We start from the raw sequence: 22,692 nt of genomic DNA, 5'->3' as shown, positions 1-22,692 counted from the left end.
TGTGTAGATGTTAAAAACCATAGGCTACATGAAGGAATCCTGTGACAGCTCCTTAGCATAAATGCTGAAGAACTGAGCCGTAGCCGCCAGGTACTACTTTCTAAATTGGCTGTCCAAGTACGAACAGAGCCATGGTAAGTGTTGGCATCCTTCGGGGGTCAGGAAGCCAGCTGGCTAGCCCCCAGCTGGATCATGCCCTTCCAGCTGTGACAATCCCCCAATCTCTGGTGCGATGTAAATCAGTGACTCAGCCTTCAAAGCCTGAGCACACTATATCAGCAGAGTATACTGGGCAAACAGAAGTGGCGTGAGGCTTGTGGAAACATATTAACAAGCTACAGATTTATTAAGCATAAATCAGGACAAAGAAAACATGTCTCTCGTCTCCTCAGAGAGAGAGTCAAAAACAACAGCTATACACAACGGAGGTTCGCAGCAAACTGTGCTGGTATGTAAACAGACATGTGACATGTAATGATCCCATGTCTGCTGCTTAAGGTGGAATGGAATTTTCCAACAGTAAGATCATGTGCCTAGCTTCCAACCCAGACGACTTATTTTGAAGTTTACTGTTGTCAGTGGCAAGAGTAGCCAATTTTGGACTACAACTTCCATCATCCTTGACCATCTCAAGTTGATGGGAATTGTAGTCTAACAAAATTGTAAGGGCACCACCTTAACCACCTCTGGTCAATGGTATCAAAATCACTGAAAAGTCCCCAATAATGAGCAGGGCTGTAGTTCCAATGTTCTATAATCATTGGATATCCACTGGACAGCCCAATGCAATAATGAAGTCTAAAGCCCAACTGAAACTGATCTGGATAATCAGCCTTACAGAGTGGAATAGCACTGTGCCCAGACATGGATTATTGGGGTAATAAAAATCCTCCAGCAAGAAAGTGAATACCATGATACCCATAATAATCTAAGCAAGGAATGACAAAGAGCAATGCAGGAGGAAAGCCCGTTCTCTCTGGCTAATGAAAACCTTATCAATCTTCTTTCTGTGACTTCATCAAGCATTTTCTTCATGTATTAAAGCTTAGTATTGCAACTACAGTGGCTAGAAAGCTATGGTGAAGACAGAAGTTACTGTTTTAAATAACTTCAGCCAATCTCCAGGGTTAAGCTGCACAAAATCCAGATCTTTTTTGCTGTGTATCATGCTGATCAGCCACACTGTTAATACCACCAATATACGGTACCTTTTCCTAATTTCCTGGATTTTTTTTTTATTCCTCTAAATCTCCCTTTTAGATAAGTTTATGACTGAAGGGATACATGTGTGGCTTAAAAGCTTTATAATTTTACAGCATTTGTGAACTACCAAGTAGGTGAACGGTTTCTGGGTGGCAAACTGTACAATTTGTATGCATAATTACAAACTAGCAAATATACGATCACAATTTTAAAAGGTAAAACCATTGCCACCAAACAGTGTAACAAATGAATTGAAAATATCTGGGAAGCTAAAAAGGTCTTTGTCAGAAGGACACCAGGTGAACTTTTCTGGGGATGACATTCCATAACTGCTGCCACCGTAGGAAAGTCCCTCTCTTCCATTGGATCTCTGAGAAGCTGGGGTGGTGGGTGGAGTTTGAATCACTGATAGTCACATTATCTTTCTGGTTGCAAAACTAAACTCTCCCTGTGGCTGAGAAACTGACCGTAAGCTCTTTCCCTCCACTGTCTCTATCACCTTTATTTTTAAAGCTGAGTTTCTCAGGAGCCTAAATTCTCACCAACCCAAACCAATTGTGTGTAGTGTGGTGTAGTGGTTAAGGGCAGTTTGATTCCCCGCTCCTCCACATGCAGCTGCTGGGTGACCTTGGGCTAGTCACACTTCTCTGAAGTCTCTCAGCCTCACTCACCTCACAGAGTGTTTGTTGTGGGGGAGGAAGGGAAAGGAGAATGTTAGCCACTTTGAGACTACTTCGGGTAGTGATAAAGCAGGATATCAAATCCAAACTACTCCTCTTCTTGCTGTACTTTGGCGTGGTAGTAATGAAATTGTGAAATCAGGCACAGCCCTACGGATGTGACGTTCACCACCAGATCTCTCCCTACATGTGGCGCTGTGGGTTAAACCACAGAGCCTAGGACTTGCCGATCAGAAGGTCGGCAGTTTGAATCCCCGTGATGGGGTGAGCTCCCGTTCTCGGTCCCTGCTCCTGCCAACCTAGCAGTTCAGAAGCACGTCAAAGTGCAAGTAGATAAATAGGTACCGCTCTGGCGGGAAGGTAAACAACGTTTCCGTGAGCTGCTCTGGTTCACCAGAAGCAGCTTAGTCATGCTAGTCACATGACCTGGAAGCTGTATGCCAGCTCCCTCGGCCAACAAAGCGAGATGAGCGCCACAACCCCAGAGTCGGCCATGACTGGACCTAATGATCAGGGGTCCCTTTACCTTTACCTTTAATGAAATTGTGAAATCAGGCACAGCCCTACGGATGTGACGTTCACCACCAGATCTCTCCCTACATGTGTAAAAATGCACATTAGTTCAAGAGCAGAGCTATCATTCTGTCCACAAAATATATGTCAGCGGGCATTAAATTGGTGCTGTTGGCTTTTTTGTGTGTGTCTTCCATACTGAGGGGGAAATGATAGTAATAGATTTGTTTCTACTGAGTAAAAGGTTGATGCGGCGCCCATCTATTTCTGTCCAGGAGGGCAGTAGCAGTTGTCTCAAACCACTTGCACCATCTCTTTCAAGCTTCGCCGGGGAAAGTAGTGCTGGCTTTTCTGGTAGTAATCTAATACCAAACTGCTGCTGATCAACTGAAAAATTCTGCAGCAATCACATGCTGGTAGGAAGCCATGGGTAAAAAGTTTCTACTTTGTTTTCCGTGAGCATCCTAACATTCTCTTGGCCAATTCACACAACAGGAAGTTGGGACTTTTTAAATTTTCACCCATGCTGTGTTTTTGTGATTGACTTGTCTGAATGAACTGTGCTTACATTGGCAAATTCCCACAGAAGCAGAGCAGCAATGTGGTGCGTATCTAACAAGCATCGAAAGTTAGCCAAAACATAGGCACGGTTTATGGCTGTATTGATGCTTTTTATTTTATTCTGAGGAGCCCCTCTAAATGAAGCCACCTCAGTAAATACAATGTACTTTACAAATGGAAATTCAGCCCATTTTGGGGTTTGATCGCAGCCGAGCACAAATGCTAGATGAGTCTTTTCTCCTGGAAATGGTTCATTTTTAAAAAAATTTCAAATGCTACAGGGCTGACGATGGATGAAAGTGCTGGCAACGAAAAATGTCAGCTTTGAAGCTTTTCCCACTGTATTTGTTCACTTTGAAATGGGTTGGGTTGATTTTAATACTATTTAACATTTATAAAGTTGCTTGGATGTAAGCTGTCAAAAAGCACTTGCTATACTGTTGGAATTTATAGTAGATGGGATTTTCTGATAGGGTGGTGCTGGGATAATTTTTTTTTTAAGCAATGGCACATTCCTCCTCCTTTACAGCTTAGCAAATAGTATTGGGGAAATGTAACTGTACAGGCGACCCTATCCCTGTAGAGGGAAACTGAAATTTATATGAAACAGTATGGTGTTGACCTTTCTTATACTTACCCAGTCACTTCACTCTTTCACAATGGGCCTTTTATGTCTGTAGTTCCATTCTAGATACCTTACAGCTCTGGGAAGCTTTAAAGTTGGGAGATCCCTCTTCCAAATCACTTAGAAAGCAGCACATTTCCTGCTTGGCACGTTTTGACTATTAATTTATACTGCTGTGACCTGTATGGATTATTAAATACTTCCCTATTTATATTGCTTTGCACCAGTTTGTGTGTTTATCAGCATTTTAGCTCTAATCCATCCTAGGACATGGGCATGGCAGGGTGGAGAACCACCTTCAACCAGCAGGCTGGATCAAAAACTTGCCAAGCTTCCATCTAACAAATGAGTGGAGACAGCCACCTGTCAATCACTTTGCATCATATGACATCAGATGCATCCAATCCTTGCTGAAAGCAGTGGGGATTGTGTTCGGTGCCAGGTTTAAACAGCAAGCCCACCAGCAAAGGAACACTTGGGCATGTACATACCAAGCTGTGTGTTCTGTGACAACTGTGGTTGCCATGTCTAATGTCATGTGGCTACTCAGAACTGCCTAGCAGGCTAAACTGGGTGGATTAGCACCCCCAGTAAGGGATGGCCCAATAAGGCTGGAGGTGCCGTATACAGCAAGTGGTGTACCACTGGACCACAGATGGGGGTTTGTTGGCATCTTTCTGCCTCGAGAGACAATGGAGTGTTCCTCCAGGGGTGACGTCAAACTGCATTAGCAGCACTGAACTGACCTCCCCAGAGTGCAAGCCTGAGCAGTGTGTATGGAGGTCCTGGGCCACCTAGACGGCAAGATTCCCCTCTTGGTCTTGCTGATGTGGTCCAAAGGAAAGCAGAGCAATGTGTTTGGCACCGGCTTGGCTGCAGGAGTTGCCGGAAGGAGGTGTACAAGGTGGCATCTAACCGTCTTAGGGACTCCACTCTGGATTTGTGTAGGGCTTACTCCAGGGGTCGGCAACCTAAGGCTCATGGGTCAGAAGTGGCCCATGGAGGCCATTTAACCAGCCCACAAGCCACCCACTCAGTGAGTCCCCGTGCACTGCGCTAAACCAGCACAGCACGGGAGCTCTTTCATAGCTCCGGAAATAGCTTCTGTGCATGTCCAGATGCCAGAAATCACATCTGCACATGTCTGCAGCGCTGAAAATTGCTTCTGTGCATGCACGATTTTCGGCATCTGCGCATGCACAGAAGTGATTTCTAGTGCCACAGACATGCACAGATGTGATTTCTGGCATTGTGCTGTGCTGGCCCGGCCCACGGAGGATCTCTGTGGGAGTGATCCGGCCCATGCCCGGTAAGCCTTGCCAACCCCTGGCTTACTGCATTGCCTTTCCTCCCAAAGACGTCACACAAGGCAGCAGGTATGGATTGTTTATCAGGATTTACTCCCAAAGTCTTTCTCATGAATGAGGATAGCTGCAAGGCAATGGAGGTTAGGTTCAGAGGTTTCCTTCTCTTGGACGGGGGTTTACACTTCTGGAAATTGCCCAACAAACAATATACAAGGCCTGAACACAAACGTTTGTTATATGTACCTTCCAAAACTGTGTTTTTGGAAATAGGTCGAGTCCAAAGCCCATGAAATGCAAGAGATGCAGTCCATGCGCATAACATATCTGCAATGCAGTGTATTTAAAGATAAGCAACACAGTAACCATTGATGACAGCTTTTGCTTTACTACATTAACACCTGTAATGGGAGAGAAGATTCTTTTCTCACTTAAGTTCTAAATGAATAGAATCAAATCTGTTTGAAAAGGATTGGGGACCTATTCTCTCTTTTAAAACTTTCCTCAGTTAGTTGTCTCATTTCCAGCTATTCTCATATTTAAAGAGCTGGTAAAAGAACAGAGCTAGCATTGAGAACATCTCTGTGGAACTTTTACTGAACTCTCACTAACTCATGATCTTATCGAAATGTAGTATTTGCCTGCTAATAACAGAAAACATTTGCAGGAGAGTCTATGGGGTGCAAAACCTCAAGGAGCTGTGAAGGACCAAAAGAATTTGAAGGAGAGGTCAAACCTGAAACCACGTTTCATTTATTTTTGCAATTTAACGTCTATCTATAGTCAACATTTCAGGGGTTAAAAAACAAACAAAATTACTATATAAGGCAATAACGAACTAAAGGCACTACACTATCATTGAATCACAAATCACTTTAAGGCAGCGAACAGGAGAAAAGAGAACTTGCGCAGCAACCAATAAATTGGAAACTGAATTCAGAGGATTAAAATCTCCTTTAATAAATACTAGTCCCATGTGTCATAAAATGGAGGTCCACGGCGGGAGATTGCAAGCCAGTTCTTAGATGGCACTCACGAAACGGAATACATTATCGCAGCTGCGTGATTACCTACTCCTCGTAAACACCATTTCGCGCAAACCGCATCACAGCTGACCCAAGCTCTGCAAGAGAGGAATGTGAATCCAGGAACTGACCAATTGCAGTAAGCAATGGAAGAGGTGGAGTAGAGGGTAGTCGTGCGCACCGGAGGGGCGAGGTCTTGAGTCATGGGGCGGGGGCGAAAAACCATGCAGGAAACCGATTTGGGCCAGGAAAGGGGATTGGGCAAAGTGGGGAGCAGCCAGAAGGAACTCGGATTGGGAAGGAGCGCACGGAAAGGGTTGCTGTGTTCCTCGATTCGGGAACATGCCCAGATCAACCCTCTTGCTTTAGTTAGGGAAACGAATGGATGGGATCACGCAACCACCTTTTCTTGATCGACTGCGGTCACGCGCTGCGACGGAAGATGACTTCCGCAATCTTATGTACACATCAAGAGGAAGGCAGCACGCAGGCGCGCTTCTCCCTCTGCGCAAAGGCTGCAGGGCGCACGAGAGTCTCCACCTCCGAGAACCTCTCAGCTGATCAAGGCTAACTACTTGCAGCCGCGCTTTTCAGGGAGGGGAAAAGTCCGGCAAGTCGTGCCTGGCTCCCCGGACCGAATCATCCAACTGCTTGCAGAGCTTTTGTGTTTCTCCGGCTCCGCACCGGTGGGCTTTGATCCCACGAGGCTCCCACCTGCTTTTTGCCCAAGATGCACGCTTTTGGTCCTGCTTCTGGTTGCGCGCTTTCGGTCCTGCTCCTCCTGGTTGCTTCGTGGCGGGTCGGGTCGACGGAGGTGCACAGCCTGCAGGGGAGCTGGCGGTTGAGCAACGGGAACGGCTCGCTGGTGCTGGGAGGAGATGTGCCCGGGTGCGTGCACACCGCGTTGCTCCGACACGGTCTCATCCAGGTACGATCTCGCTGGCGCTATCAGCCGGCCAATCAGCTTCGACGGCGCTGGTTCGAAAGTGAGAGTGGCGGCCGCTGGACGCTACAGCGAAAGTGGAGCGAGGGGTGGTGGTTGGTTACCATGTTTATTTGGCTATCGTTGTTACAGTATTCATTTCGTTTCACGGCGGTTTGCAACACTGTTTTCAAGGGGAAGGGCATGTGTCTATGATCCACAACAACCCTCTTAGACTGGTTCACACGTGCATACGCGCTTCACTTGATTCCTCAAGGCTCTCGGTCGACTGCCCTGGAAAGCATTGTGTTTTAAACGTGATGTGAAGCAAGCGACAGGAATGAGATGGCTCATTCGCTACTTAATACAGGTACAAGTAATGGGCCTCTGGGTGCGTGCATACTACACTTATTGGAGGTCGAGTGGAACCTGAAGCAAAAAGTTGCAGTGTGCAGTGCTCTTCTTCATTGGAGCATAGGAAGAGCCCTGCTGGTTACATAGACTAGGCATAGGCAAACTCTGCCCTCCAGATGTTTTGGGACCACAACTCCCATAATCCCTAGCTAACTGACCAGTGGTCAGGGATGATGGGAATTGTAGTCCCAAAACATCAGGAGGGCTGAGTTTGCCTATGCCTGATCTGTTTCCAAAGTCTGTATCCAAAGCCTGTCTTTTTGAAAAGAGCAGGAGCAGCTCAGCAGAGCAAAATCACTACCATGTTTTTGCACACTTCCCATTAGTTTCAGTGGGTCTTGCCCAGGAGAATAGGTGTGTGTGTTGCAACCAGAGGTCAGCAGGGAGCAACAACTAAGACAATGGTGAAAACTAGCTCAAAAACAATTGGATATGTAGGTCCGTAGCATGGTGATGCACTAGACCTGAGTGTGAAGCAAAACGGGTTGGTCAAATCATCATGTTCTCTGTTTCCCACTTCAGCCTTTTCCATTCATTCCATTATGACCATTTATGATGATAATATTTTCAGATAACTAAGTGCAGAGCTGCGCAAACCCTGGGGCTGCATGTGATCCTTGCACCAATTTCTTGCAGCCCATAGCTTTATTTTATCTGGGCAACTAGGAGGGGAAAATGGGAGGAAAGGGGTTGGTATTGCCTCCAAGCCTGTCCACATTTGTCTCTGGCCCTACCCATAGTTGTGGCTCTGGATAGATTACCCCAAAAGGAATCTCACCAGTGGAAGAAAAAAAGATGGCTTAACCCTGCTTGATTATTTTGGATCATTTGCTATTACCACATTTTATTTATCCCTTTTTGGTGCAAATACTTTCTCTCTCCATGTACATTAAATGGCAAAGGGGAAAACAGGTGTTACTGAAGTAGGCCTACAATGCATGCCATTACTTATAGAGGTGATCAACCTGTGACTGGACTCTGCCAGTTCAGACTTTAGGTGATGGCCCACAATTATTGAATGCTATTCTGTATATCTACATCTAAATTTCCATCACATAGAAAAGTAGTTGTTTTCTATAAAAACCTTCATTCTAGTTATCTCTCTTTGTGTTAAGTGCTAAGCAAATTAATTAATGCACAGTAGCAGGAAATAGGATCAAAATGCATATATAGTATTAAACATGTAATATAATCAGATGTATAGAGGAATAAGGTTGGTTTTTTAAAAGAAATGGAAGTATTTATACATCATATAAAAATACAAATCAAGCATTAATACTTCATTTTGAAGAAACACTTTAAGAACAATTAAAGGAAACATTGTACAACTTAGAAATAGCACAAAGGCCTAAATTTCCCAGTAGTTCATTTTTACAGATGTAAAGTGCATGCAAGTGTATTTTTGCAGGTGTTGTTCAAGGTTAATGGAAGGCATTGTGGTGATCACACAGTGTCCGCCGGATGTTTCACCGTCTATTGATCCCTGTGCCACCACTTTATTTCTCGCTGCCACCACCCAGGCCCTACCTGGTACAATACTGAGTCCAGTCAGGGTTAAATTGGAACATAAACTTTTGTTTGTTTATTGCAGTTTAACAAGCGTGTGGTTTCATAAACGGTATCGGCCAATTACAATCATGGGGTGCCTATCCAGACCTATAACTTCCGCTACCTGCTCTCACTCACTAAACCACCTCTCAGATATTTACTTGTCTTCCTGGCTCCTAACTGTTCCTGACTCAGCTTATTTCGCTAAGCTAACTCAACCTACCAACAGACTCTATCCCAATTCACTCCCACTCCAACCAACCACCCAACTCGCAATAAACTCCTAATGAACTCCTCCCTTTGCCCCTCCCAAAGCTGGTTTTATAGTCCCTCTGACTCCACCCCCCTGGGTCCTGATTGGGTAACCTATTTAACTATTTCACCTCCAGCACTCTCATGCATGACTGGCAATTCAGTAGTTATCTTGCAAATGAATACATGTGCGTTAAATGTGTGTTGGATATGCTTTAAAAGCATGGTGTGTGCATCTGCCCACAGAAACAAACCTCTCCATCCAGCAAGCTGGAGGCCATGTCACAGTTCAAGGACGCATTGCAGCCAGGCAGAAGTACTCAAGGAGGGCTTGGGGTGGAGCAAGTGAGGAGTGTGGCCTGGGAAGGAGGACTTTGCCTGGGCTGGACAGTGAGGCCCACAGGACCAAATTCAGGCCCCCTCGCCCCCTCAGGCCTAGTGCTCCACCCCTTCTAGAGAGTGCAGTAACTCTAAACACATTAGACTTCTGTGCCAGGAAAAACAACAGCAACAACTTAGTTGACCTACATCATAATAACAACAATAATTTTATTGTTGCCCCAGCCACTCTGGGCAGCTTCCAGCAAAGTATAAAAACACAACAAAACATTAAAAAAACTTCCCTATGCCGACCTGCCTGTATATACTGCGAAATAAAAAAAAATGTTACAAGTAGGTAGCCGTGTTGGTGTGCCATAGTCAAAACAAAATTTAAAAAATCCTTCCAGTAGCACCTTAGAGACCAACTAAGTTTGTTATTGGTATGAACTTTTGTGTGCATGCACACTTCTTCGGATACACTGAAACAGAAGTCACCAGAAAAACAAATTTTAAAAGACCCTGCTGCTATTTGTGATAGGAAAATGCCAACATTGTTGTCTTTGGTGTTTCAGGTTGCCAGTTCCAGCTGCACCTAACAACCATTCTGTCCCTCCCTGCTGTTTGGTTCTGTCTCTGCCCACCACAGCCACTTCCAGAACCTCATCGCAGTCTCCCTTCATTGGGTGCATTTCAGAAACTTGTATCAAGCCTTCCTGCTCTCCCTGTCCTTCCGATTCCCTTCCTGGAACTGTCAAAGCCGCCCAGCTGGTTGCACTTCTTTCCCCCATGCAAGCAGCCTTGTGAAATACCGTACAGTGGTACCTTGGTTCTCAAACTTAATCCGTTCCAGGAGTCCGTTCGACTCCTGAAATGGTTTGAAAACCAAGGCATAGCTACCGATTGGCTGTGGGAGCTTGCTTCTCTCAATCGGAAGCTGCGACGGGCGTTCAGCTTCCGAAAAATGTTCTCAAACTGGAACACTCACTTCCGGGTTGGTGGCATTTGGGAGCCTATTTGTTCGGGAGCCAAGCTATTCGCACACCAAGGTACTACTGTATTTACTCGAATGTAATGAGCACTTTTTGGGGGCCAAATTACGTTGCAGAAATTAGCGTGCACATCAGATTTGATGGCGCATTTACATTCACCAGCAAATCCTTTTTTGGTTTCAAGGTTTTGAAAATGGAGGTTTGCATTTGATGGCATATTACATTCGAGTAAATACAGTATATCCAAAGTAACAAAAGCATTAAACAAGCATCTTGCCATGAAACATGATATACATACCGTATTTTTCGCTCTATAACACACACCCGACCATAACACGCACATAGTTTTGAGAGGAGGAAAACAAGAAAAAAATATTCTAAACGAAACAGTGGATGTATGATTTTTGTGGTTCATGCTGCGGCCACGGACATGTGATCTGACAGTGAGTTTGGGGTAACCCAATGCAAAAATCCTGAGGATCCATGTGGATCCATGCTTTGTAACCGTGTTTTTGCACCATTGTGGCCCCAGGCAACAGTGGGTGCGTGATTTTTTTGGTCTAGGCTGTAACCATGGATCCTCTGCTCGCGACTGCAGCAGATCCCCCTGTCATCCTTAGGCATTCGCTCCATAACACACATAGACATTTCCCCTTACTTTCTAGGAGGAAAAAGGTGAGTGTTATGGTGCAAAAAATACGGTACTTTCTCTAGAGCACAGTAAACCTGTATTACCATGGGAGATTCTGCTGCGCTTCCCTTTGGCTTCCGAGACTTCATTTAAAAGCTGTGAGTACAAGTCACAAATTTCTTCTGAGCTCGGTGTGCACTTGGCAGCAATGGTTTTGGGCGCATGGTGCCAGGAGCTGGTGTTGCTAAAACTGCTGTCCTATATGGTGAGACACCAAGATTACAACCTGAAGCATCTTTTTGGGCAGCAAGACCTTTGGCTCTCCACAGAGGGATGGTGAAGCTGTGGCCTTCTAAATGTTGAACTCCCAACACGCATCACCCCCCGACAGCATGGTCAATGGCCAGGGATGTTGGCAATTGTATTATAATGATACCAAGTTCACCACCTGTCTTAAGACTATAAAGTGTTCATGTATAGACCATATAGACTAGGACTTTTCGCAGTGAAGGATAGTTTTTCTGGGCTCTGAGGCATGTTGACTCTTGGATAGAGTTTCTGAGCCCCACATTTTTGGGTGAAAGATTGTAGGGGGTTGGAATAGATGACCCTCAGGGTCCCTGCCAACTCTAAAATTCTGTTATTCTATGAATCCCTTGTTCCTGACACCCTGCCTCCCCACTTAATACATATCAGTGTGGGGAAACGGTCAGTTTTGAGTTAACAAAAAAGTGGCTCAAAAAGTGATCTAAACAAAGCATCAGTTCCTCCTTTACATTAACAGAGTGCTGGCTGCTGAACAAATACCTATTTGGAAAAAAAGATAGGTTTTATAATGAAAAACAAACTGTTAAAACTTAGACCTGACAATTGGCAAGTTTTCCTTGACTTTCTTATAGGGCAATCAACTCCCTGTGTTCTCCCAGCTCCTCACCATCTTATCATGCTATAGGTGGGGGACCTGTGGCCCTCTGGACGTTGCTGGTTTGCAGCTCCAACCAGCCCTTGACCATTGGTCATGTTGGCCGAGAATGGTGGAAACTGGAGCGCAACAACATCTGGAGGGCCAGAGCTTTCCCAGCCCTGCTGTAGGTTGTACTAAGAAGCAAGACAATAACAGGAAGCAGCACAAGTCACAGATCTTGTGCTAATTACGCTGCAATCATCTCCACTAAAAAAAAAGAATTAATGAGAGCAATATTCCTCAAATTTTCTGCTCGTGTAAAGTTTTCCAGACTAGTGACTGAACTGGAATGTCCCCCCCCCAAGAATTGAATCTCTCCCACCCCCCACCATTTCTCGCATTCTATGATATATGGAAACCATTTTCCAGTTACCACTATTGGTTAATTTTTTTCTCACTCTGTATACACTTGGATATAAAGGCAGCCAAGTTTGTTCTCTTGAGCTGGAAGCTGACTGATCAGAAAGCAAAAGGATTCATTAGGACAAAACCTTAAAGATGATAGAGCATTAAAAAGCCTTTTTGAACTGTGTTGTTTTCTAGCTTTCTTTCAGGATGTGGTAACTTGAAATCTTACTACACAACTGTTACTTCACTGGCCAGGGAGGGGGTAGTAGATCAGTGGCAGAACATCTGTTTTGTATGTTCCAGGTTCGATTCCTGCCATCTCCAGGTAGGGCTGGGAGAGATCCTGTCCAAAATCTTTGAGAGTCGTGGCCCAGTCACCATACAGAATACTGAGCTCTATGGACTCTTTGTCTGATTCAATATAAGGCAGGCTTCCTGTGTTGGTACTTGACAATAAACCAGGCTTTGATTTTGCTCTACTGTTTTTCTGTGCCATTTTTCATTTAAATGAATCTCAAAGCAGCTTACAAGCAATAAAGAACAATAACGTGATAGAACAGAACATTGCAGATACAGCATGGATCATATAAAATAATTAACAAATCATTAGTAAAACTATTGCAATCTATGAAAACTATTAACAAAACAGCAACTAAAACCAAACAAACAAAAAACCAGCAACTAAAAAAATAAGCTAAACACCACAATTACAGCTAAAATATCTAACTCATGAAGGTTTGTTGTGAAGGAGCAACGTGCTGCTGCAACTGCTTTGTCACTTCTGGTATGTTGTGGTTTGTTAGGGAGAAAGCAAAGATGACGCTTTGCGTTCTTCCGGTGAGTGATGGCTCTCATGAAATACCGTAGTTGAAACACTAAACTTCTTCTGCTTGGGACATAGCACAAGAACACAGGAAACTGCCTGATCCTGAGTCAGATAATTGGTCCTGCTAGCTTAGTACCGTGGTACCTTGGGTTAAGAACTTAATTTGTTCTGGAGGTCCGTTCTTAACCTGAAACTGTTCTTAACCTGAAGACCACTTTAGCTAAAGACCCACTGCCGCTGCGCCACCGGAGCACAATTTCTGTTCTCATCCTGAAGCAAAGTTCTTAACCCGAGGTAATATTTCTGGGTTAGTGGAGTCTGTAACCTGAAGCATATGTAACCCGATGTACCACTATATTGTCAATGCACAGTCTGGCAAGATTCCACCCCTGGTTCTCTCTCAGCTGAACCTGGAGTTGCCAGGAATGGAACCCAAGACTTCCCGCATGTAAAGCAGATTTTCTACCCCTGCTCTGACCGATAATACCTTCCCTCAAGACAAGTTGGGTGTGCTTTCTGAAACAAAAGCCTGAGCATGGAAGTCACCCATCATGGTTTGAGCTTTGGGATGAAGAAGCTCCCCACATGTGCGTGACCGTGTGAGAATGCAGGCCGCCAGGAACCTGGAAATGGTGGGTGGCTGACGAGGAGACCCTCCCCAGAGGACATGGACTTCATCTTTGGGCTCTGGGAAGGATCTCCTTGTGAGACAGAGGAGCTGCTGAGTTACTCTGTGCACTAGCTGTTAGGCAGGGAGGCTGAACAGACTCCAAAAAAGCCCCACTGTGCCTCTCAAGTGGAGATAGGGCTCCAAGGAGGGGCTACTTAAAATAGAAGCCTTTCTTGTTGACTGAAAAGGGTTCTGCAGTGAACCCGACAGTGGGGTTTTCTTTTGAAATGAGACAATTGTAAGATGTAATCTTTACATGCTGTGTGGCAATCAAACCACTTTACTTAGAACAAATTGTATTATTATTTTTATTAATTAATTGAAAGTATTTATAGGCTACTTGATATTTGAAAATCTCTTCAAGTGTCCTATAGCACAAATCAGTAAACAATATTAAATAAAACAACAATGCAACACAAAAGGAGGAATATAATGGAATATTAAAAATAAATAAAAGCAGGAATGCAGAGAATTCAATATAAATGACAAAAATAAAACTATATGAGAGGCACCCTTTTCAACATGTTAGGCATGAGAAAATCTGAAGTCCTCTTTGGAACTGCTCCAGGCTCTGGTGAACTGGGAGACATAACGTGGACTGGATTACCTTAACACTAGAGTTTCATTTTTAGGAAAATAATTTAACAAAAATTATTTCTTACAAAAACTATGGAAAGAGGTCATGCAAAGAGGCATTCTGCCCTCTGTATTGTAAGATGGTACTTTCTGAAAGAAATGTTTGCATCATCCAAAAGCAATGACAATGTGCTTTTTGCTTCAGAACCTATGGGAGGCATTCAACACTAGTCCTGCTCAGAGTACACCCATGGGAATTAATTGACACGATGACTAACTTAGATTCATTCATTCCAGTGGTAGTAGACTTCATTGAGTGCAACCCATTGTGGTTTTTCAGTTCATTTGCACATTTATGTCCATCTAATTGATTAATCAACTAACATTCATTTGCTGTGTAACAGCCCTAACCCCAGCACTGTTTTTCCTGTTACACGTTAAAGGTAAACATTTGATATTGGTCCCAGAGGCTCTGGGAAATACACCTATGTCCTAAAAGATCTCAGTCCTCTGCTGGAACAAGTTGCTCACTTGGATCTATCTATGAGGCTCCAGCCTTAGCTCTTTCTCTGGGGGATCTGGCATCAAACCACAGCACAACAAATTTTACCTCACAGCAACTGACGCTATGTGGTAACATGAGAATTGCTCTGGGCTCAGTGGTATCTCTCTTGGCAGCGATCTCAAGACAGGCACTCGGTTCTTTTACTTGATGCGGCGCAGTAATGTGTTGGCGAGACAAAGAGATAGGTACTTATCCCGATTTATGAATGTGGTAGTAAGCAGTCTTAATGTGGTTCATTAACCCTTCAGTGGGCAGCCTTTGGCTCACAGGCCTAACTAGGCCCAGCAAGAGTCCTAATTTGCCCCATGAGGCCATTTCCCCCAGTCCATGCCCACCTTCCCCATCCCTGACGTCAATATGGGAAGCTGGGTAGAGACATGGCTTTAAAGGAGTGCACAGTTGTTCCTTTGCAAATGGAGCTCCCCCTCAGTGCCATTCAGCTGATCAGGGCTGACAGGGAACCCCATTGGGATCAGTTGCCCCAGGGAGTGCCCCCATCAGGAACTCTCAGCACTAAGGGGTGCTGAGAGCCATTACTCTGAGGTCTGTTTGCAAGCAAACAACAACAACAACAACTTATTTATATTCTGCCCATCTGGCTGGGTTTCCCCAGCCACTCTAGGTGGCTTCCAACAAAATATAAAAATGCAATAGTCCTTCAGATACAGTCATAAAAGGTAAAGGTAAAGGTACCCCTGCCCGAACGGGCCAGTCTTGACAGACTCTGGGGTTTGTGCGCCCATCTCACATCTATAGGCCGGGGGCCAGCGCTGTCCGGAGACACTTCCGGGTCACGTGGCCAGCGTGACAAAGCTGCATCTGGCGAGCCAGCGCAGCACACGGAACGCCGTTTACCTTCCCGCTGGTAAGCGGTACCTATTTATCTACTTGCACCCGGGGGTGCTTTCGAACTGCTAGGTTGGCAGGCGCTGGGACCGAGCAGCGGGAGCGCACCCCGCCGCGGGGATTCGAACCGCCGACCTTTCGATCGGCAAGCCCTAGGCGCTGAGGCTTTTACCCACAGCGCCACCCGCGTCCCCCTAGATACAGTCATACCTCGGGTTAAATGTGCTTCAGGTTGAGCGTTTTCAGGTTACTCTCTGCGGTGACCTGGAAGTAACGGAGCGCATTACTTCCAGGTTTTGCCAGTTGTGCAGACGCTCAAAATGACATCACACGCATGCGCGGAAGCTGCAAATCACGACCCGCAGACGCGGGTTGCATTCGCTTCAGGATGCGAACGGGGCTCTGGAACGGATCCCGTTCGCATCCAGAGGTACCACTGTATTAAAAGAGGGGGATAGCCCTCAAGCTGGCTTTTCAAAGGACCGCATGTGATCAGGCAGCCGACAGGTGAGCAGCCTGGCCTACCCATCAAAGTTGGCCCATTGGGGTTGGGGGTGGGGAGGAAGGATCCAGCCCACATTATTATTAGTGTGGTATACCTGATCTCTGCTTGCACCATCCACGCTGATCTGGGACTGGCTGGGATTTTGCTCTGCTTTGTGATTTGAGCTTTAGACTAGATGCCCATTCTGTTCCTACGAGCTTCTCAGCTCTGTGATTTTAAAATGGCATTGTGGCATTGTGCATATGTGAGGTACTGCTTTTCTGAATTAAATATGAGGGGAAATAGTAGGAAGATGCATACCCAGAGCAGTCACTTGCTCTTGCAGAGATGAAGGCAGGATGACACAATCACTCCTGATACAGACAGAAGGATTTACCTGCCCTACTACAGGCTTTTTTTGAAAGAGGCAGGCCCCAAATTTCATAAGAGCCTTTCATATATTTTCCTCTTTGGCAAAACTACAGCCTGCTTTTCAGCAGTTGTCTTCAAAGTGGGTATTTTAATTTGTTTCTTATAGCACACTAGTGATCCTCTCTGGTTGGCAAAAGGTTTGGGGAATGAACACTCTAAAAGCTTTCTCTGCCTTTTAGCCTTCAAAAAAACAAACCCAAAGATTAGTATATATAATCCTCATTCCCCTGTGAATTGTCTGGGAGGAATTAAGTAGCTGTAGATACAATTAAATATTAACCTGCTATGCAGACGACAGTGCAGTCATTCTGAAAATATCTCTAATACACACCCATACACAAACACACATACTGAAGAGAATGATTTCTGCCTCCTTAGTTCCTACAGTAGTGCTAAATATTCCGGTAAAGAGGTTATATTTAGCACAGGATCACTAAAATATGCATCACTCTCTCACATACGTGGGTTGGCTAAAGGTTTTCTTCCCCTCCCCCCTTTTTTCAAAACTCAGGCTATCTTCATTAATTGTTTTCAGGCAAAAATTGTACTTGTTTGCCTTCAAAAGGCTCCAGAGTTCAAATGCTGGCATAATGAGGATTAAAATGTTGGGATTCACCGAGTGTGTATTTCCCAACTCTTTCCTTTCAGCTTTGATAAGGGAGATGAACCCTTCTTTATTTAATGCTTGCTTTTGTGAGTTGGCTTAGATGGAGAGAATACTGTGGTGAGGTTGGAGTGGAAAAATGAAAAGAGAGAGGGGGGGGGGGATATGAATGAATGGTAGACATTCTGCAAATGTCCAGTACCATTTCATGGGAATGAATCAACAAGCTATGTACAAGCCTGATAAAGTTTATAGGTAATAATCTGCCTCCATTATAGATGTTAGTTTCATTGCAAAGTTTGGAATTACTGAACAGCAGAGGATTCCCTGTTGGAAAAGCAGGAAAAGACTATTCTGGCTTGAGCATCTAGTGGCTTCACTGCATGTTTCAAACCCTAATACCCTTAACAGTAGTGTGTCCATATATATATTGCAATGGTACCTTTTAACAATCAGTTTTTTAAAAATTATTTTGTGTGGTCCATCAATAGGATCCTTATCACAGATTTAATGACCTGGCCTACGCATGGATATCCTTGGATAACTGGACATACAGCAGAGATTTCAAAACTCCCTTTGATATCAGGTATGAAAATGGCAGAAGTTATGATACAAAGATTTAGGCTGTACTCCTAAGCACACTTACCTGGGAGTTAGTCCCTGGAGCAGACTAGAAATGGATGTTGCTCAAATCATTTGTCAATGTGGGCTTTGTAGGTCTAGGTCTGTGTGCATGTTAGGCTGGGTCCCTTCTCAGTTGCTCTCCTTTTTCTAGTGTCATCCTTTTCCTTGACACATCCAGGGTTTAGCTGTAGGTTTGCCACATTTTATACTAACCACAGGGTTCTCATCATTTGCAAACTCATTTCAAATCTAAGTTTCCAACTTGTGATCTAGCTGGAAATTTTGTTGAGCACAGTGATACCTCGGGTTAAGAACTTAATTCATTCTGGAGGTCCATTCTTAACCTGAAACTGTCCTTAACCTGAGGTACCATTTTAGCTAATGGGGCCTCCTGCTGCCACCGTGCGGCTGGCACATGATTTCTGTTCTCATCCTGAGGTAAAGTTCTTAACCCGAGGTACTATTTCTGGGTTAGCAGAGTCTGTAACCTGAAGAGTCTAAACCTGAAGTGTCTGTAACCCGAGGTACCACTGTATCAATCGTGGTTAACAAGTCAGTGCTGAAGGAAAGACAAGGGAAGGTTAGACGGAATTTCTAGGAATGAGGCAGTACATGCATGTTCCTAATGATGACTTTGGATTTTTCAGCCATGTTTCATCTACACCAGATCATTAAGGCACAGTGGGTTCCCTAATGTGTGTTCTGTTCTCTTTTTGTAGGAAATGGCAAAAAGTGAGTTTGGTTTTTGATGGAGTGGATACAGTAGCACAGATTGTGGTCAATAATGTCACTGTTGGGAGGACGGACAACATGTTCAACAGATACGTGAGTATTCTCAAATTTATATATTACGTGTTTGGGCAAAGTGATTTGATTTCTCCCAGTTTCAATTGTCTTTAAGCCTTGGCAGCATCTAGGCTTAGTCACCTGAAATCTGGTAGTACCTTTTTTCTTTTTAAAAAAGTATGGGCTGTATCTGGTGCTGCTGTTGGATTTGTGCAATGGGATTTCCCTTTCCTCTTCTTCTCTCCCTTATCCCAAACCTTCTGTACACCCTGAACATCTGCCCCAGAGGGTTTGGGTGCTCTCCAAAGGAGATTTTGGGGTTTCATGGGAGGAAGGAGAAATCCCATTGTGCAAGTAAAACTCCACTCACACAGCGTTCGGCTAGGCTTGTTTCCCACTGTTGAAATACCAAACTTTGCAGTGAAGCCGACATTGCCTGTTACAATAATAATTTATTATTTGTACTCCACCCATCTGACTGGGTTGCCTCAGCCACTCTGGGTGCCTTCCAGCATATATATATATAATAGTAGCAGAGTGTTCTTTTCTAAACTAAACAATCATCCCTCATTCACATTGTTCACCACTGATCATACTACTTTGAGGACATTCAGGACTAGTATACATTTGAGGACAGTATTGTAGAAGTGCAGAGGCAGCATATGAAGAAAAGGAATAGAGTTTATACAGTGGTACCTCAGGTTACATACGCTTCAGGTTACAGACTCCGCTAACCCAGAAATAGTACTTCAGGTTAAGAACTTTGCTTCAGGATCAGAACAGAAATCGTGCTCCGGCAGGGTGGTAGCAGCAGGGGGCCCCATTAGCTAAAGTGGTTCTTCAGGTTAAGAACAGTTTCAGGTTAAGTACGGACCTCCGGCACGAATTAAGTACCACTGTACTTGGAAGCATTTAAGGCTTTTGATGAAGGCAGAACATACATGAATACTTGACATAGAAAGAGCATAGATTACATACGTCATTAAAAATGTACATAAGTAATCAAAATGCATAGCAAGACCTCCATGCTCTTTTGAGTCTGTCTGGTGAGGATAACCAGGTCTCACAGTGGCCAAACTTTGCTGAGACTTGGAGAGGAGCTCATACCCATTTTGCTCCTCCCTTGTCCTTTTAACATAGTGCGACAGCTAAGCCAGAGTTACAGATTGTGGTTAAGGAGGAGTCAGATGACACTCTGAGCCAAACTTTGGCTTGGCTTAGCTTAGCTTCTGTGCCACATTGTTCTAACAGGACCAGGAAAGAGCAAATTGGGTGCAAGGCCTTCTCTTGGAGCCAGCACGTTTGTGCAAGTCATGGCAAGGTATAGTTTGGCTTACAAGGTCATAGTGTACAAAGCCATTGTGTGTCATTGCACAATGCGCTGCTAAGTAAAACCAGGTCAACACAACTTGAGACCCAACAGCTCAATGCAGCACATCAGCCTTGTGTTGTGGCTTCCAGGCAACTGGTCTGTTCTTGCAGTTTCAGGTGGTATATCAGTTTCTGAACAAGCCTCCATGCATGACTGGTGGGGCTGAAGTTGGCTTGGTGGTTGGCTGCAAGTTGTAAATGTATGGTAGGGTAAGGTTGGCTCTGAGCATACCTTCTCTTGCTTTCTTTGTTCAGAGGACTACTGTAGTTGTGTGAGCAACTCCCCATGACCTGCAGTCTCAGGGATCTCCGCAGCTGTTGGAACTTCCCCAGTCTCTGAAGTACAATTTAGAGCTTTAAAGTTTTGCAGAAATGACCATAGCGGTGATTCCTTAGGACTCACTTCATAAATTTATTACGTTGCTCACTCAGGTAGACTGCTTCTGTAAGTGAAGAAAGCAATGTTTGAGCCAGAGCCCAGGGTGACTGAATCAATGCCTCAAGGATGCTGCGTTTCAGATTCTTAAATAGACAGAGTCTATAATGCATACTTTCCCCATCTTTCCCTGCTTCAGAGCTTTGATATTACCGATGTGATCAAGGAGGTCAATGCAATTCATGTTAATTTTGTCTCGGCTGTTTGGTATGCTGCAGAGCAGAGTAAAAATCACCAAGCATACAAGGTGCCTCCGGAATGCCCTCCACCTGTACAGAAAGGACAATGTCACGTTAACTTCATCAGAAAGGTAAGTAGCTATGTGCATGAAATTATGTTAGAAATTATCCAGTTAGAAATTATGGTGATATAATCAAGGGAATCTTGAAACATGGGCCTTGTTAGGTAATTGGACCACCCCCTTTAAAAATATATATTTCTCACGTATGGGGTGTGTGTATGTATATTTCTGTGTGTATACAATCACACTGCTGAGTAGAGGAATCTTGTAATATTTTCAAATGCAATGTAATGTATTGATACCAATATAAAACAGGAAGCAGCCTGATTAATTTTATTGAGAAATATATATACAGTCGTACCTTGGAAGTCGAACAGAATCCATTCCGGAAGTCCGTTCGACTTCCAAGACATTTGGAAACTAAAGCACGGCTTCTGATTGGCTGCAGGAAGCTCCTGCAGCCAATCGGAATCTGTGGAAGCTCCGTCGGACGCTTGGGTTCCAAAGAATGTTTGCAAACTGGAACACTCATTTCTGGGTTTGCAGCATTCGGGAGCCAAAACGTCTGAGTACCAAGGCGTTCAGGATCCAATCTACGACTGTATGTATAAACTTTTAAAAGCTGTTTTTATGCAAGTGTGGTAACAAACAGACTAATAGCTAGAGAACAAGTAAATTGTTATAAATAGGTGAGACCCCACCCTTTGGAAACTTGTCCCAGGCAATACTCCTTGGAATAGATGTTTCTGAGCAAGAAGGATCTAGGTGCAGGAGCAGCCAGCATGGTTGCTGGATGACAGATGTCGCTTGTTGACAGGTTCCCTCATCCCTGACCATTGGCCGTGATGACGGGGCTGAAGGGGGCAGGAATCTAGTAACCCCTGGACCATGCTGGATCCGGCACCATGTTGGCAGCTTCACAGGAAAAGTTCCGGCTACAATTGTTCCCTGTGGCTGCATCCATCCAGGGAATTTAGCAAAGCAGGAGAGACCAGAGTTAGCTCTGAGAAGTGCCAGAATATGCTGGCAGGGTTATGAGGCATCTTAGCCAAGCAGCTTTCTGCGCGTTTGCTGTTTCTCATGTGCTGAGCTACTTACATTGTGCAGCTCTGACAGCTCTGGGAAGCATTAGCTAATAAGAAGCCGCATCTCATTAAGCTGTTGTGAAGGGGAGCTGGGTCTGTTTGGACACATCAGCAGAAAGCTTTTAAGCACCGCAATAATGGGAGCCAGGAATTTAATACAAATTACTGTTGTGTTTTCCGCTCTGAGGTGATTGGACAGAGCAATCCTATGCATGTTTAAGTCCAGTAGCAAATGTGTTTTAGGGCCACAGCTTTTGCGTTAAGAAGGAACATCTGCTATTTTGACTGTGATGTTATTTAAGCTGTTACAGTTGAGATATAACATCCCTTATATAGTATCTTCTCTCTTGGCAATGATGAACCCTGTTAGTCAGGGGAAGGGAACATTGTAATTACAAATAAGACAGAAAGAAACTTGGTTGTGAATGTAGCCTTATTATATAAATCAGGTCTGGGGAACCTGTGGTCTTCCAGATGTTGCTGAACTACAACCCCCATCATCCTCAGCAAACATGGCCCATGGGAGTTGTAGTTCAGCAACATCAGGGGCAAAGGTTCCCCATACAATATAAATGCTGCTATTAAATTAGATCAGAGGTGGGCAACTGGCAGCCCTTGGCCTCATCTCATGAGGGGGGTGGGGAAATGGGAGAAGGGATGTGGCAGAATAATTCAGCCCTCAACAACCACAAGAAAAGGTTGCCCACGCCCAAACTGGATCTTTAAGTAGGCTGTGAAAAAGGAGCTGTTTCTGTAACAGCAGTTAGTTAAAACATGGCGGGGGTCATCGTTCTGCTCTAATCAAGAATGTTGTATCTCTCTTGGGTTGGTTAGAACTTGGTGCGG

The 22,692-nt window shown here is 44.5% G+C and overlaps 1 protein-coding gene across 2 annotated transcripts in view; it reads left to right on the top strand.

Annotated features, from left to right (window-relative positions):
* The first annotated feature begins 5,729 nt into the window (after positions 1-5,729).
* Positions 5,730-22,692, top strand: part of MANBA (mannosidase beta) — a 60,913-nt gene continuing 43,950 nt past the window's right edge. The window contains exons 1-4 of one of the 2 annotated variants that reach the window (XM_082236921.1): positions 5,730-6,839; positions 17,795-17,889; positions 18,647-18,752; positions 20,660-20,830. In XM_082236921.1, coding sequence (XP_082093047.1) covers positions 6,642-6,839; positions 17,795-17,889; positions 18,647-18,752; positions 20,660-20,830 — 570 coding nt within the window. In that variant the 5' untranslated portion in view covers positions 5,730-6,641. Of the gene's footprint in view, positions 6,840-7,007; positions 7,204-17,794; positions 17,890-18,646; positions 18,753-20,659; positions 20,831-22,692 lie in introns of those variants that run through there. The other variant, XM_082236922.1, reaches the window with a different exon arrangement.

The sequence above is a fragment of the Podarcis vaucheri genome (assembly GCF_965113315.1).
Source record: "Podarcis vaucheri genome assembly, chromosome: 9".
Lineage (NCBI taxonomy): Eukaryota > Metazoa > Chordata > Lepidosauria > Squamata > Lacertidae > Podarcis > Podarcis vaucheri.
Note: the sequence above shows the minus strand (reverse complement) of the source record. Positions and strands in the feature narration are given on the sequence as shown.